We start from the raw sequence: 15,737 nt of genomic DNA on the forward strand, positions 1-15,737 counted from the left end.
CTCTCTCTCTCTCTCTCTCTCTCTCTATCTCTCTCTCTATATATATATATATATAGTTATAGTGTACTGGGACAACAGATTGCATGAGATTAAGGCCCGGAATCTGCAGAAAGAGGGCAAACAAATAAATAAAAAGAGGCGATTAATTAAAAATGCATGCTCCGTGCTAATGAAAAGGGTAGAAAAAGAGGGAGAGAGGTAGTGTGTGTACAGTAGGATAGCCGGCATAGATGAGCTTGAATGGGAAGACGTGTCTGAACACCTCTCAGGTGGGAGAAGCCAAGTGGGAGGGAGAGAGAAAGAGCTGGCTTCACTTTCTCCTCTGTCTCTCCCCCTCCCTGTGTGAGAGAGAGAGCTCCCCAGCTGTCAGGCCGGCCATTGCGATGGAGCGGTCTCTGGAAGTGGGCACTGGTGTTTTCTCTCTTGAAGGTTGGTACTCTGGTGTGTGTGCATCGCGGGTGTTCTTATCCAGTGTGTGTGAGGGTTGTTTTCGTGACTTGACATAGGCAGTCGTATTCGTGCGTTTGTGTGTGATCTAGGTTCTTCCTTCCAGGGTTGGTTAGTACACTCACTGGTATATGTATGAGAGTGATAGAGAGACCATCATTCTACTCATGCAATGTCTCCTGGTATCTTTCATACCGACAGTGCATGTGATGTTGCGTAGTCCCCTCTGTGTGTGTGTGTGCTCTGTTTACCTTAGCCTGCAGCGGTAGTAGTGGTGTGTTTGTTTGTTTGTTTTCTAAAGCGGTCTTGGGCTTAGTGTGGCCAGGCCAGTGTGATTGAGCTTAATCCAGGTCAAATAGTCCGGGACAGATCACACAAGACACACACTGGACAATCTGCTCCTGTCCAGCTCTCCTTTGATTCTATGTTCCTCCGCTCCTCTTCTGGTCCATTACCTAGGTTATATTCAGATTTTCTGTCACTTTCTCCACTTCTCATCCCTTTTCCTTGTCCTCTAATTTATTCATTTTTCCTTTTCTTCCCTTCTTTTTACCCCCCCTTTCTCCTCTCTTCCCTCCCTCCCCCCTCTCCTCTCCTCGTCTCTGTTTTTTCCTCTCTTCCTTTCACTAGTCTGTCCCTCTCCTCCTCTCTCCTCTCCCGCCGTGTTGCAGTGATGTACACGGTCTGGTGTCTGAGGCTGCCTTTGCTGTGGCGGTGTGTGATGCCTCTTTACCTCCAAAAGTAGACTTTACCATGAAATAGTGATGAAGGATGAAAGATGCATGTGCCGTTTCTGCTCAAGGCTTTAGTGAGGATGTTGAGAGGGTCGCGCAAGTGCCCGGTTTAAAAATGGATCTATTGCTATTGACCCCCCCCCCCCCCCCCCCCTATCTCACGGGATCTCATGAAAGTATTTAACCGGAGCGGACTCGGCTTAAACGGCCATTTCCACATGCCTTGCGTGTATAAAGTCAATGCCAGTCGACATGTCTCGGCTCCGTACACGCGAATAAAAGGCTGACGGAGAGAATCGTTATGAGATTAGGGGTTTATCTTATTGTGTTCCCGCCCAAATGAATACTTCAGCGACAACTGGGTGACTAAAAAGGTCAGGGCTCGGATTCTATCTGTACGCGTGCTCATAGACACGCTCGCACACTTGACCGAGGCCTCACAGTAGGGGATAGAGTCCCCCGCACCCCTTGAGGTATCAAGGGAGCTCATTAGTGCTTGTGTGAGCTGTTGGAGGGGGATGCTGAAGGGAATATGGAGGAGTTCAGGGTTTTCACCTGCTCAGCTTAAGTTCAGCTTGAGTTCAGCTTGAGTTCGGCTGCAGTTCCTGTGAGCGAGGTGGACCTCTTATCTGAGTGCTGTAGTTGTGTGTGCGTGCGTAGCCACTGCTATTTTGTAAGCAGCTGTGACATCTTTCCAGTTGTTGTCTGGTGTTAGTGTGTAGTCTTCTATGTGAAGGGTGTAGTCTTGCAATACAACTGCAGTAGTACTGACTCTCCATTCCCCCTCTCTGTCTATAGGGGCTGTACAGAGGAGTATGAGATGAAGACCATGGAGCAGAAACCAGAGTCTGAGCCTGTGGCAGCAGGGTACCGGCCCTCCCCTCGCACCCCCGTCTTGCGCTGGGACAGCCCCCCCTGCCCTCCGGGCCTGCACAGTGCCCCCACCCCTCAGCGTTGGACCCCTATGGGCCCCCCACCACCCCAATCCCGCTCACACAAAGCCATGGTCATGCCCATCCCATACAGGGAGACCCAGCATCTCTCCAACAAGAGGTGAGACACTGGCGTGTGTTTGTGTGTGTGATTGTTTGCCTTGGGCTTAGACACTGGTGTAGGTGTCCTTGTTTGCTTCAGCTTCTTGAGTGGGTGATCCTATGCTAATGACCTGACGTCATTCTCATAAATGCTTCGACGATGAGGTTATTCTTATAAAAACGTAAAGCAGGACTTGCATGATTTGGGTGACTATAGGAAATGTAACCCAGGAAGGATTGTTTATATATATATATATATATATATATATATATATATATATATATATATATATATATATATATATATTTTTTTTTTATTTTTTTTTTATTTTACATTTGTATCAAAGATGGCATTTTTATGACATTTTGGGCTACCCAGGCCTCTTAAAACTCCACAATGTTTTCATCTGTAGGTGCTACAAAGCAAAAATGTGTATTATGAAGCTTTAATAGTAGTATTTTAACTTGTGTGTGTAAAAAAAAAAAATAGATATACAGTTGAAGTGGGAAGTTTACATAAACCTTAACCAAATACATTTAAACTCAGTTTTTCACAATTCCTGACATTTAATCCTAGTCAAAATTCCCTGTCTTAGGTTAGTTAGGATCACCACTTTATTTTAAGAATGTGAAATGTTAGAATAATAGTAGAGAGAATGATTTATTTCAGCTTTTATTTCTGTCATCACATTCCCAGTGGGTCAGAAGTTTACATACACTCAATTAGTATTTGGTAGCATTGCTTTTAAATTGTTTAACTTGGGTCAAACATTTTGGGTAGCCTTCCACAAGCTTCCCACAATAAGTTAGGTGAATTTTGGCCCATTCCTCCTGACAGGGCTGGTGTAACTGAGTCAGGTTTGTAGGCCTCCTTGCTCACACATGCTTTTTCAGTTCTGCCCACAAATTTTCTATAGGATTGAGGTCACCCCGTGCTTCACGGTTGGGATGGTGTTCTTCGGCTTGCAAGCCTCCCCCATTTTCCTCCAAACATAACGATGGCCAAACAGTTCTATTCATCAGACCAGAGGACATTTCTCCAAAAAGTACGTTCTTTGTCCCCATGTGCAGTTGCAAACCATAGTCTGGCTTTTTTATGGTGGTTTTGGAGCAGTGGCTTCTTCTTTGCTGAGCGGTCTTTCAGGTTATGTCGATATATGACTCGTTTTACTGTGGATAGAGATACTTTGTACCTGTTTCCTCCAGCATCTTCACAAGGTCCTTTGCTGTTGTTCTGGGATTGATTTGCACTTTTCGCACCAGAGTACGTTCATCTCTAGGAGACAGAACGCGTCTCCTTCCTGAGTGGTATGATGGCTGCTTGGTCCCATGTTGTTTATATTTGCATACTATTGTTTGTACAGATGAACGTGGTACCTTCAGGCGTTTTGAAATTGCTCCCAAGGATGAACCAGACTTGTGGAGGTCTACAATTGTTTTTTTTCCTGAGGTCTTGGCTGATTTCTTTAGATTTTCCCATGATGTCAAGCAAAGAGGCACTGAGTTTGAAGGTAGGCCTTGAAATGCATCCACAGGTACACCTCCAATTGACTCAAATGATGTCAATTAGCCTATCAGAAACTTCTAAAGCCATGACATCATTTTCTGGAATTTTCCAAGCTGTTTAAAGGCACAGTCAACTTAGTGTATGTAAACTTCTGAGCCACTGGAATTGTGATACAGTGAATTATAAGTGAAATAATCTTTCTGTAAACAATTGTTGGAAAATGACTTGTGTCATGAACAAGGTAGATGTCCTAACCGACTTGTCAAACCTATAGTTTATTAACAAGAAATGTATGGAGTGCTTGAAAAACCTGTTTTAATGACTCCAACCTAAGTGTATGTAAACTTCCAACTTCAACTGTATACACAGTACCAGTCAGAAGTTTGGGCACAGCTACTCATTCAAGCATTTTTCTTTATTTTTACTATTTTCTACATTGTAGAATAATAGTGAAGACATCAAAACTAGGAAATGACACATATGGAATCCTGTAGTAACCAAAAAAGTGTTTGAGATTCTTCAAAGTAGCCACCCTTTGCCTTGATGACAGCTTTGCACACTCTTGGCATCTCTCAACCAGCTTTATGACGTTGTCACCTGGAATGCATTTCAATTAACAGGTGTGCCTTGTTAAAAGTTAATTTGTGGAATTAATGCGTTTGAGCCAATCAGTTGTGTTGTGACAAGGTAGGGGTGGTATAGATTTAAAAAATTAAATAAAAAATAGAACAAGTCCATATTATTGCAAGAACAGCTGAAATGAGCAAAGAGAAACGACAGTCTACCGTTACTTTAAGACATGAAGGTCAGTCAATCCGGAAAATGTCATCAACTTCACTTTTTTTCAAGTGCAGTCGCAAAAACCATCAAGCGCTATGATGAAACTGGCTCTCATGAGGACCGCCACAGAAAAGGAAGACCCAGAGTTACCTCTGCTGCAGAGGATACGTTCATTAGAGTTACCAGCCTCAGAAATTGCAGCTGACATAAATGCTTCAGAGTTCAAGTAACAGACAGATCTCAACATCAACTGTTCAGAGGAGACTGTGTGAATCAGGTCTTCATGGTCGAATTGCTGCAAAGAAACCACTACTAAAGGACACCAATAATAAGAAGAGACTTGCTTGGCCCAGAAACATAAGCAATGGACATTAGACCGGTGGAAATCTGTCCTTTGTCTGGAGTCCAAATTGGAGATTTTGGGTTCCAACCGCTGTGTCTTTGTGAGACACGGTGTGGGTGAACGGATGATCTCTGCATGTGCATTTCCCACCATAAAGCATGAAGGAGGAGGTGTGATGGTGTGGGGGTGCTTTGCTGGTGACACTGTCAGTGATTTATTTAGAATTCAAGGCACACTTAACCAGCATGGCTACCATAGCATTCTGCAACGATACGCCATCCAATCTGGTTGTGCTTAGTGGGACTATCATTTGTTTTCCTACAGGACAATGACCCAATACACCTCCAGGCTGTGTAAGGGCTATTTTATCAAGAAGGAGAGTGATGGATTGCTGCATCAGATGACCTGGCCTCCACAATCCCCCAAACTCAACCAAATTGAAATGTTTTGTGTTGAGTCGAACCGCAGAGTGAAGGAAAAGCAGCCAACAAGTGCTCAGCATATGTGGGAACTCCTTCAAGACTGTTGGAAAAGCATTCCAGGTGAAGCTGGTTGAGAAAATGCCAAGAGTGTGCAAAGGGTGGCTATTTGAAGAATCCCAAATATAAAATCTGTTTTGATTTAACAATGTTTTGGTTCCTGCATGATTCCATATGTGTTATTTCATAGTTGTGATGTCTTCGCTATTATTCTACAAAGAAAAACCCATGAATGAGTAGGTGTTCTAAAACTTTTGACCGGTAGTGTATATACACAAATATTTTGTTGATTTGGCAAGTGTTTCAATATGTTGTTGAACATGATATACTCTACGGGCATATCAAACCAGGGCTGTAAAGTGAACAATTTGGTCGCATATTTTTCTGTGTGACTGGGAGTTTTATTTTGGGAGCACTGTGCGACTATGTAAAAAAATCTCCCAGATAATAATTGTTGTAATCATAAGGCTTCGATGTGTCGTTGTTTCCAAGTTCCCTAGAGAAACCACCGAGTGCAGATTCATTAGTGTCATGGTTGCGCCATTACTACAGCGAAAACAGCTTACCTCGACTAGCCCAACCAGGTCAAAAGCTCTTACCCATATTACCGTCACAACATTTTATCTTCCTATAGAGGATCGCCGGGACCGCATTATACATTCATAAAGTGTGTCTCGGGCCATTCTAAAACTACTTGTTCATCGACATTGTTAACCTTTTTACACTTTGTTCAGTCATTTTACCTCATTGGATCGCTAGCTAACAACCTGGTTGGGGGCACAGAAAGAAAGGAAAAGTGTTGAAATGTAGAAACCTAATATTCCACAAAGAACTCATTTCAATGACAGGTATTCGTATCAACATTTTAGCTTTTATAATAAACAAATATATTTACAAGGTGAAATTAGTTTCTAGGGCACATGTGCTTCAAAAGTAGCTAGAATTCATGTAGGCTGTATCTCAATCAATAAAAAAATATATATTTTCTGGTGCTCCTAAATTTCATGGGGTGCTCCTAACTTTTTGAAGTTGGAAGCACCAATGGTATCATTTAAAATGTTTAATTTAGAGCCCTGCCTCAGAGTATATTATGTTCAACAATTATATTAACATTTACCAACATTTTTCTTCCGATATTCATAAATGAATGTAAATGTGTTTATTGAAATCGAAATAGTTCTCGTATTTGTCCTGGTTTTGGGAGGGAATCACTCATAATATGCCCTGTCTGTATGTTGATTGTTTACTCGCTGTTGTTTACACATACACTGTCCTAGCCTCCTTTTTATTCACACGTGTATTCATAAAGCGTCTCAGAGTAGGAGTGGATCAGGTCCTCCCTATCCATGTAACCTTTTTAATTATGATCTAAAAGGGTAAACTGATCGTAGAGCAGCACTAATATTCTAAGACGCTTTATGAATATAGGCACTGACTTGTGATTAGGGTTGCAAAGGGTCGGTCAATTTACAACATTTTCCATGGGAAGTTAAGCCTGGGAATTTTGCTTAAATTCATCAACAACATTTTTTTTTGTGGGGGGGGGGATACACAAGGCAATTCTAGGTCTTGTGGCATATTTTGGTTAAAAGGATCGGCCCCTTTTCAATTTTCGCCTAAATTGACATACCCAAATCTAACTGCCTGTAGCTCAGGACCTGAAGCAAGGATATGCATTTTCTTGGTACCATTTGAAAGGAAACACTTTGAAGTTTGTGGAAATCTGAAAGGAATGTAGGAGAATATAACACATTAGATCTGGTAAAAGATAATACAAAGAAACAAACCACAGTTTTTTTGTATTTGTTTTGTACCATCTTTGAAATGCAAGAGAAAGGCCATAATGTACACTGCACAAAAAAATAAAGGGAACACTAAAATAACACATCCTAGATCTGAATGAATGAAATAATGTTATTAAATACTTTTTTCTTTACATAGTTGAATGTGCTGACAACAAAATCACACAAAAATAATCAATGGAAATCCAATATATCAACCCATGGAGGTCTGGATTTGGAGTCACACTCAAAATGAAAGTGGAAAACCACACTACAGGCTGATCCAACTTTGATGTAATGTCCTTAAAACAAGTCAAAATGAGGCTCAGTAGTGTGTGTGGCCTCCACGTGCATGTATGACCTCCCTACAACGCCTGAGCATGCTCCTGATGAGGTGGCGGATGGTCTCCTGAGGGATCTCCTCCCAGACCTGGACTAAAGCATCCGCCAACTCCTGGACAGTCTGTGGTGCAACGTGGCGTTGGTGGATGGAGTGAGACATGATGTCCCAGATGTGCTCAATTGGATTCAGGTCTGGGGAACGGGCGGGCCAGTCCATAGCATCAATGCCTTCCTCTTGCAGGAACTGCTGACACACTCCAGCCACATGAGGTCCAGCATTGTCTTGCATTAGGAGGAACCCAGGGCCAACCGCACCAGCATATGGTCTCACAAGGGGTCTGAGGATCTCATCTCGGTACCTAATGGAAGTCAGGCTACCTCTGGCGAGCACATGGAGGGCTGTGCGGCCCCCCAAAGAAATGCCACCCCACACCATGACAGACCCACCACCAAACTGGTCATGCTGGAGGATGTTGCAGGCAGCAGAACGTTCTCCACGGCGTCTCCAGACTCTGTCACGTCTGTCACGTGCTCAGTGTGAACCTGCTTTCATCTGTGAAGAGCACAGGGCGCCAGTGGCGAATTTGCCAATCTTGGTGTTCTCTGGCAAATACCAAACGTCCTGCACGGTGTTGGGCTGTAAGCACAACCCCCACCTGTGGACGTCGGGCCCTCATACCACCCTCATGGAGTCTGTTTCTGACCGTTTGAGCAGACACATGCACATTTGTGGCCTGCTGGAGGTCATTTTGCAGGGCTCTGGCAGTGCTCCTCCTGCTCCTCCTTGCTCAAAGGCAGAGGTAGCGGTCCTGCTGCTGGGTTGTTGCCCTCCTACGGCCTCCTCCACGTCTCCTGATGTACTGGCCTGTCTCCTGGTAGCGCCTCCATGCTCTGGACACTACGCTGACAGACACAGCAAACCTTCTTGCCACAGCTCGCATTGATGTGCCATCCTGGATGAGCTGCACTACCTGAGCCACTTGTGTGGGTTGTAGACTCCGTCTCATGCTACCACTAGAGTGAAAGCACCGCCAGCATTCAAAAGTGACCAAAACATCAGCCTGGAAGCATAGGAACTGAGAAATGGTCTGTGGTCACCACCTGCAGAACCACTCGTTTATTGGGGGTCTCTTGCTAATTGCCTATAATTTCCACCTGTTGTCTATTCCATTTGCACAACAGCATGTGAAATTTATTGTCAATCAGTGTTGCTTCCTAAGTGGACAGTTTGATTTCACAGAAATGTGATTGACTTGGAGTTACATTGTGTTGTTTAAGTGTTCCCTTTATTTTTTTGAGCAGTGTATTATTCCAGCCCAGGTGCAATTTAGATAATGGCCACTAGAAGACAGCAGTGTATGTGCAAAGTTTTAGTCTGATCCAATGAACCATTGCATTTCTGTTAAATGTTGTATCAAGACTGCCCAAATGTGCCTAATTTGTTTATTAATAACTTTTCATGTTCAAAACTGTGCACTCTCCTCAAACAATAACATGGTATTCTTTCACTGTAATAGCTACTGTAAATTGGACAGTGCAGTTAGATTTAAGAAGATTTTAAGCTTTCTGCCAATATCAGATATGTCTATGTCCTGGGAAATGTTCTTGTTACTTACAACCTCATGCTAATCGCATTAGCCTACGTTAGCTCAACCGTCCCGCAGGGGACCCACCAATCCTGAAGAAGTTTAAACTATCCCCAATTCAATGGAATTGCAACCCTCTGCATGCACAGTGCACTCTTCCATCCCACTTACAGCTGATTATCAAGATCTTGCACAGTAATGAGATGCTATTGAACCCAAACTACTGCACTGTCTGAGCCAAGGACTACATGCTTTCTGGTAAGTTTGATTACAATACTGGATGGGGTGAATATATTTTATATGACATACATGATTTGTTGTTAACTAGTAAATAGTAGCTGACAGCAAAGTGTGTTTAAATCATTTCTAACTTGTTAACAATTTCTGCTAGTTAGCTTTTGCTACCATGTGGGTTTTAAGCTTGCTTGAGCCTGCTATCTGAGTGTTAATTCACCTGTTTCCACACATTTCATTTTAAAACATTTATCTTACAAAGGAGTTGTTTAATCTAGCTGCTTAACTATTTATCTGTACATGGAATTGTATGTTGTTTTTTTACTAATTTTTTCCTAAACTTTACAGGAAAATGTCACGGGCACTATCTGATGTGTGGAGACATTTCCCTGCATCTAATGTAGAAGGAAAAGCTGTGTACATTTGCAAATACTGTGCCAAATCATGTGTGAAGAATGCAACAAAGATGCAGAATCATCTGGCCAAGTGCATAAAGTTCCCTCAGTGCTCACAACATCTGACAAAAGTCCCTCTACTTCTATTTGAGGTGAAAATGATGAATCAGACACCATATCAATAGCAATAGCTCATGGTCCTCCTGGAATCAGAAGTTTTTATTTGACTCAATGGAGGAACGTAGTCAGAGAAATGCTGATGAATGTCTTGCTCGAGATGTGTTTGCAACTGGTTCACCTCTGATGCTCACAGGCAATGTGTATTGGAAGACATTTTAGAATGTTCTTCGCCCAGCATACACCCCTTCAACCAGACATGCTTTATCTACTCATTTGCTGGATGCAGAGTTCAACAGAGTTCAAGTGAAGGTCAAGCAAACCATAGAAAAAGCAGACTGTATTGCAAACATCTCTGATGGGTGGTCGAATGTAGGTGGGCAAGGAATAATTAACTACATCATCTCCACCCCTCAACCAGTATTCTACAAGAGCACAGACACAAGGGACAACAGACACACCGGTCTCTACATTGCAGATGAGCTGAAGGCAGTCATCAATGACCTTGGACCACAGAAGGTATTTGCACTGGTGACAGACAATGCTGCGAACATGAAGGCTGCTTGGTCTAAAGTGGAGGAGTCCTACCCTCACATCACACCCATTGGCTGTGCTGCTCATGCATTGAATCTGCTCCTCAAGGACATCATGGCACTGAAAACAATGGATACACTCTACAAGAGAGCCAATGAAATGGTTAGGTATGTGAAGGGTCATCAAGTTATAGCAGCGATCTACCTCACCAAGCAAAGTGAGAAGAATAAGAGCACCACACTGAAGCTGTCCAGCAACACCCGTTGGGGTGGTGATGTAATGTTTCAGTCTCCTGGCGGGGAAGGAGTCTCTCCAAGAAATGGCCATATCACAGTCTGCCGATATGGACAGCCCCATCAAGAGGATCCTTCTGAATTATGTATTTTGGGAGAGTGGTAAGTAGCCTGAAGCTCCTGAAACCTATAGCAGTAGCCATTGCACGGATTGAGGGAGACAATGCCATCCTTTCTGATGTTCAGACTCTGCTTGCAGATGTAAGAGAAGAAATCCGTACTGCCCTGCCCACTTCACTGTTGCTCCAAGCAGAGGAAACTGCAGTTCTGAAAAGCAAGGGCTTTGGGATGGAGATGGAGATGCAATATGGCAGTCATGCCAACATATCTCATCAGCCACCTGGTGGAAGGGACTTTGTGGATCTGAGGCGCTTTCCCCTGTTACCTCCATCATCCTCCAAATCCCACCAACATCAGCTGCCTCAGACCGCAACTGGTCCTTGTTTGGGAACACACACACACCAAAGCACGTAACAGGCTGATCAATACAAGGGTTAAAAAATTGGTGGCCATCCCCAGTCAAATTTTAGGTTTTTTTTGCCTGACAACGAGCCATCCTCAACAAGGTTGGAAAGTGACAGTGAAGATGCGGCATCAGAGTCTGATGTTCAAGAGGTTGACATTGAGGAGTTCCAGGGAGAAGACATGGAAGCCTGAGAGGAAGACAACCAAAGCTTTAGTTTCTAGACTATCATTTTACAGATGTATGTTGAAAACATTTTTGTGAGATGCGATGGATCATTGGGGATCATTCAATATTCCCTTTTGTTGTTCAGTGATATCATCCCATGTGAAGAGTCAACTCATTTAATTAAAGTTCAATTCGTAACTAAATTGTTTTTTAAAAATTTATTTTGGAAGGATTTAATAATTTGCAATTATGTCTAACTTATGATAAGGTAAAAGGTTTCTGTCTCCATATGATATGGTAAATAAATCCAATTCAAAAAACATCTACATTTAAATGGTATTAGTATTCATTTGCATATATTTCCTTTAATTCCCATATATTCCCACGGAAAGTTTCCACCTCTGAATATTCCCCAAAATGTGCAACCCTCTTGTGATTAATCTTTGCTGTCCCGCTGTGCTCCCTGCAGGCCGGTGAGCTTTCCTGAGAACCACTACAGCCTGTCCCCAGCGGGGGGCGACAGAGTGCTGCCCTACAGGAACCCCTCAGCCAGCTTCTCCTCCCCCTCTGGCTTGGGGGGCATGGCGGCCCTGGGGGGCCCCATACTCAGCGGGCCCTTCGTACGCTACAAACCCTCACCTGACAGGTCAGTCAGTGTTAGTGTCTTTGTGTGGTGAGGTGGGTGGGTTAATGTCTTTGTGTGGTGAGGTGGGTGTGTTAGGGTCTTTGTGTGGTGAGGTGGGTGGGTTAGGGTCTTTGTGTGGTGAGGTGGGTGGGTTAGGGTCTTTGTGTGGTGAGGTGGGTGGGTTAGGGTCTTTGTGTGGTGAGGTGGGTGGGTTAGGGTCTTTGTGTGGTGAGGTGGGTGGGTTAGGGTCTTTGTGTGGTGAGGTGGGTGGGTTAGGGTCTTTGTGTGGTAGTCTGTTTGTACGCATTGATGTATCATTGAGGTCTCCATTTGTTTGTATTGGAGGAGAATGTCACTCCTCCCTGTTCCCTGTCATTTCCTTTGTGTGATACTTGACTGACTTTTGGCGCTTATTGCTTGGAGTGGTAGCTAACTTGCTGCAGACCTGGGAATGATTTAGTTTAAAGCTTTGAGAAGCTGACTGTCGATTTTTAAGTCAGTGAGACATTTATGAACACACTTGGATTAAGACTTGATATTGTGTGTGTGTGTGTGTGTGTGTGTGTGTGTGTGTGTGTGTGTGTTTGTGTGTGTGTGTGTGTGTGTGTGTGTGTGTGTGTGGTGATTTAGCTACGTCCTACCAAACCAGAGGAACATGTTTGAAATAAGCTCCACCGAGGAGCATAGCAGAAACTGGGAAATGTTCTTAAAAGTGTGTGTGTTAGGCCTGTCCCCGACCAAAAAAAAAAGATTTGGTCGACAGTCATCTGTTCTTTTGACCAATCGATGGGTAAAACATTATAAACGTGTAATTTTCCATGTATAGACGCACCCTATGCGTTTGAATAAAATATTTGCACTGAGCTTGTCTGATGCTTTAAGCACACTGGTTGATGAAGTAATTACGACAGACGAATGACTCGAGGGAGCACGATGGCCACGCTGTGTAAAAATAATAATAATAAATGATAGCGATTGCCTGTGTGACTGGTGCACGTTGTCTCTCTCTCCTCCCTGCTGCAGCGAAAAGGCACCACAACACTGCAAGTGTTTATTGCGCTGTCCATGCTGAAGCTGTAACATCATTACAGCCATTTAGACATTTACATTTTAGTAATTTAGCAGACGCTCTTATCCAGAGCGACTTACAGTAGTGAATGCATACATTTCATACATTTTTTTTCTCCGTACTGGTCCCCCGTGGGAAATGTAGTTTCTTACAGTGTAAACGACACAAGATTAATAATAAGTAATACCAGAGTCTGAGTCATTTTTTTAAAAGCCTTTATCACAGCGTAGGTAAGATTAAAAACAGACACATTTGGGAAATTGCTTTATCCAACAGTTTGCGGTTGTGTGGCGCTTGGTGCTGATGGAATCAGTAGGCTACTGAACAAACACTCAAACAGGCAATAGAAGCAGGATCGGTCTTATTTCTGTAGGTGTATACTTTGCCTTCGGAAAGTATTCAGACTCCTTGACTGTTTCCACATTTTGCTACATTACAGCCTTATTTTATAATGGAATAAATAAATCCTCGATCTACACACAATACCTCATAATGACAAAGCGAAAAAAAGTTTTTATACATTTTTGCAAATTGATAAAAAAATAAGAAACAGATACCTTATTTACATTACTATTCAGACCCTTTGCTATGAGACTCGAAATTGAGCTCAGGTGCATACTGTTTCCATTGATCATCCTTGAGATGTTTCTACAACTTCATTAGAGTCCACCTGAGGTAAATTATATAGATTGGACATGAATTGGAAAGGCACACACCTGTCTATATAAGGTCCCACAGTTGACAGTGCATGTCAGAGCAATAACCAAGCCATGAGGTCCAAGGAATTGTCCATAGAGCTCCGAGACAGGATTGTGTCAAGGCACAGATCTGGGGAAGGGTACCAAAAAATGTCTGCAGCATTGAAGGTCCCGAAGAACACAGTGGCTTAAATTGAAGAAGTTTGGAACCACCAAGACTCTTCCTAGAGCTGACTGCCCATCCAAACTGAGAAATCGGGGGAGAAGGGTCTTCGTCAGGGAGGTGACCCAAGAACCCGATGGTCACTCTGACATGGCTCCAGAGTTCCTCTGTGGAGATGGGAGAACCTTCCAGAAGGACAACCATCTCTGCAGCACCCCACCAATCAGGCCTTTACGGACAGACGGAAGCCACTCCTCATTAAAAATCACATGACAGCCCGCTTGGAGTTTGCCAAAAGGCACCTAAAGACTCTCAGGCCATGAGAAACAAGTTTCTCTGGTCTGATGAAACCAAGATTCAACTCTTTGGCCTGAATGCCAAGCGTCACATCTGGAGGAAACCTGGCACCATCCCTACGGTGAAGCATGGCGGTAGCAGCATCATGCTGTGGGGATGTTTTTCAGTACCAGGGACTGGGAGACTAGTCAGGATCGAGGCAAAGTACAGCGAGATTCTTGACGAAAACCTGCTCCAGAGCGCTCAGGACCTCAGTCTGGAGCGAAGGTTCACCTTCCAACAGGACAACAACCATAAGCACACAGCCAAGACAACGCAGGAGTGGCTTTGGGACAAGTCTCTGAATGTCCTTGAGTGGCCCAGCCAGAGCCCGGACTTGAACCCAATCAAACACCTCTGGAGAGACCTGAAAATAGCTGTGCTGCCCATCCAACCTGACAGAGCTAGATAATCTGCACAGAAGAATGGGAGAAACTCCCAAATATAGGTGTGCCAAGCTTGTATTGTCATACCCAAGAAGACTCGAGGCTGTAATTGCTGCCAAAGGTGCTTCAACAAAGTACTGAGTAAAGGGTCTGAATACTTATGTAAATGTGATATTTCAACCAAAAAAATATATATATATATATATTTGCCAAAAAATTATCTATACCTGTTTTTGCTTTGTCATTACAGACTATTATGTGTGGATTGATGAGATGGGGGGGAAAATGGTTTAATCAATTTAAGAATAAGGTCGTAAAATAGCAAAATGTGGAAAATGTAAAGTGGTCTGAATACTTTACGAATGCACTGTATGTATCATTTATAAAGCCAGTCACATTTAACAGTGAGGCTATTGATTTATAGAATTAAGTTGGGCTTTCCTCTCTCCTCAATTTTCTTAGACAATTAAGGCAAGGCCTGTTTCCTCGTCTTCTCACTCCGCTGCTGCCTCCGCCTCATTATTCTCAACACCTAGTTGCTGGTTAACTTTGCTATCATGCACATAGCAACATGGGAAAAGGCGGCAATTAAACAGTGCACTGAAGATTGTTTCAGAACTGCGGACAGCAACCGCTGTCCAATGCGAGAGAAAGCACATATGTTATAAAACTATATTAGACTTTTAGAATTACACCATTATTTTTGCATAATATAACCATATACAAATTCAGTATCACGTCTTAGAGCAGTGGTCGTCGACTGGTCGATCTTCAAGGCATTCCTAGTCGATCAAAAAACGTTTCTGTAGAAAAGCCAATGATACATTTGATTTTGTGTTGCGCTGTTGGCGGTAGGTACACTTGATTCAGAAGCCCTGCACACTGGGTTAACAAAGCGTTCCAATTTTGAACTATTTCACTTGTCTGAAAAGACTCCCCCTACCTGGCGGACTGGGAGATCTGTGGCTAAATCGAGTGCGCCTACTGCGCTGGCCTACAGAGCTTCCACAACCCCGGCCACAGCAAAGTTTGATACTAGCCTATGTAAGATTTAATAACTTTTAAAACCATAACCACAGAGAGACTGTCAAAGAATACAGCAAAGAGCTGCTGTTTTTATGAGTGAGTTAATGTTCAGGTTTTTATTCAGCACTGTTAGAAAACAAAACGCTTTTCGGTATTTCCATTCGCGCTGCCGCAGCAATGACATTAGTAGAGAAGTG

At 43.2% G+C, this 15,737-nt stretch overlaps 1 protein-coding gene across 1 annotated transcript in view; it reads left to right on the forward strand.

Moving 5' to 3' along the window:
• Positions 1-15,737, forward strand: part of LOC115162782 (signal-induced proliferation-associated 1-like protein 3) — a 90,696-nt gene that overhangs the window by 64,203 nt on the left and 10,756 nt on the right. The window contains exons 12-13 of the mRNA XM_029714207.1: positions 1,897-2,234; positions 11,707-11,883. Of these exons, the coding sequence (XP_029570067.1) occupies positions 1,897-2,234; positions 11,707-11,883 (515 nt within the window). The remainder of the gene's footprint in view (positions 1-1,896; positions 2,235-11,706; positions 11,884-15,737) is intronic.

The sequence above is a fragment of the Salmo trutta genome, chromosome 26 (assembly GCF_901001165.1).
Source record: "Salmo trutta chromosome 26, fSalTru1.1, whole genome shotgun sequence".
NCBI lineage: Eukaryota > Metazoa > Chordata > Actinopteri > Salmoniformes > Salmonidae > Salmo > Salmo trutta.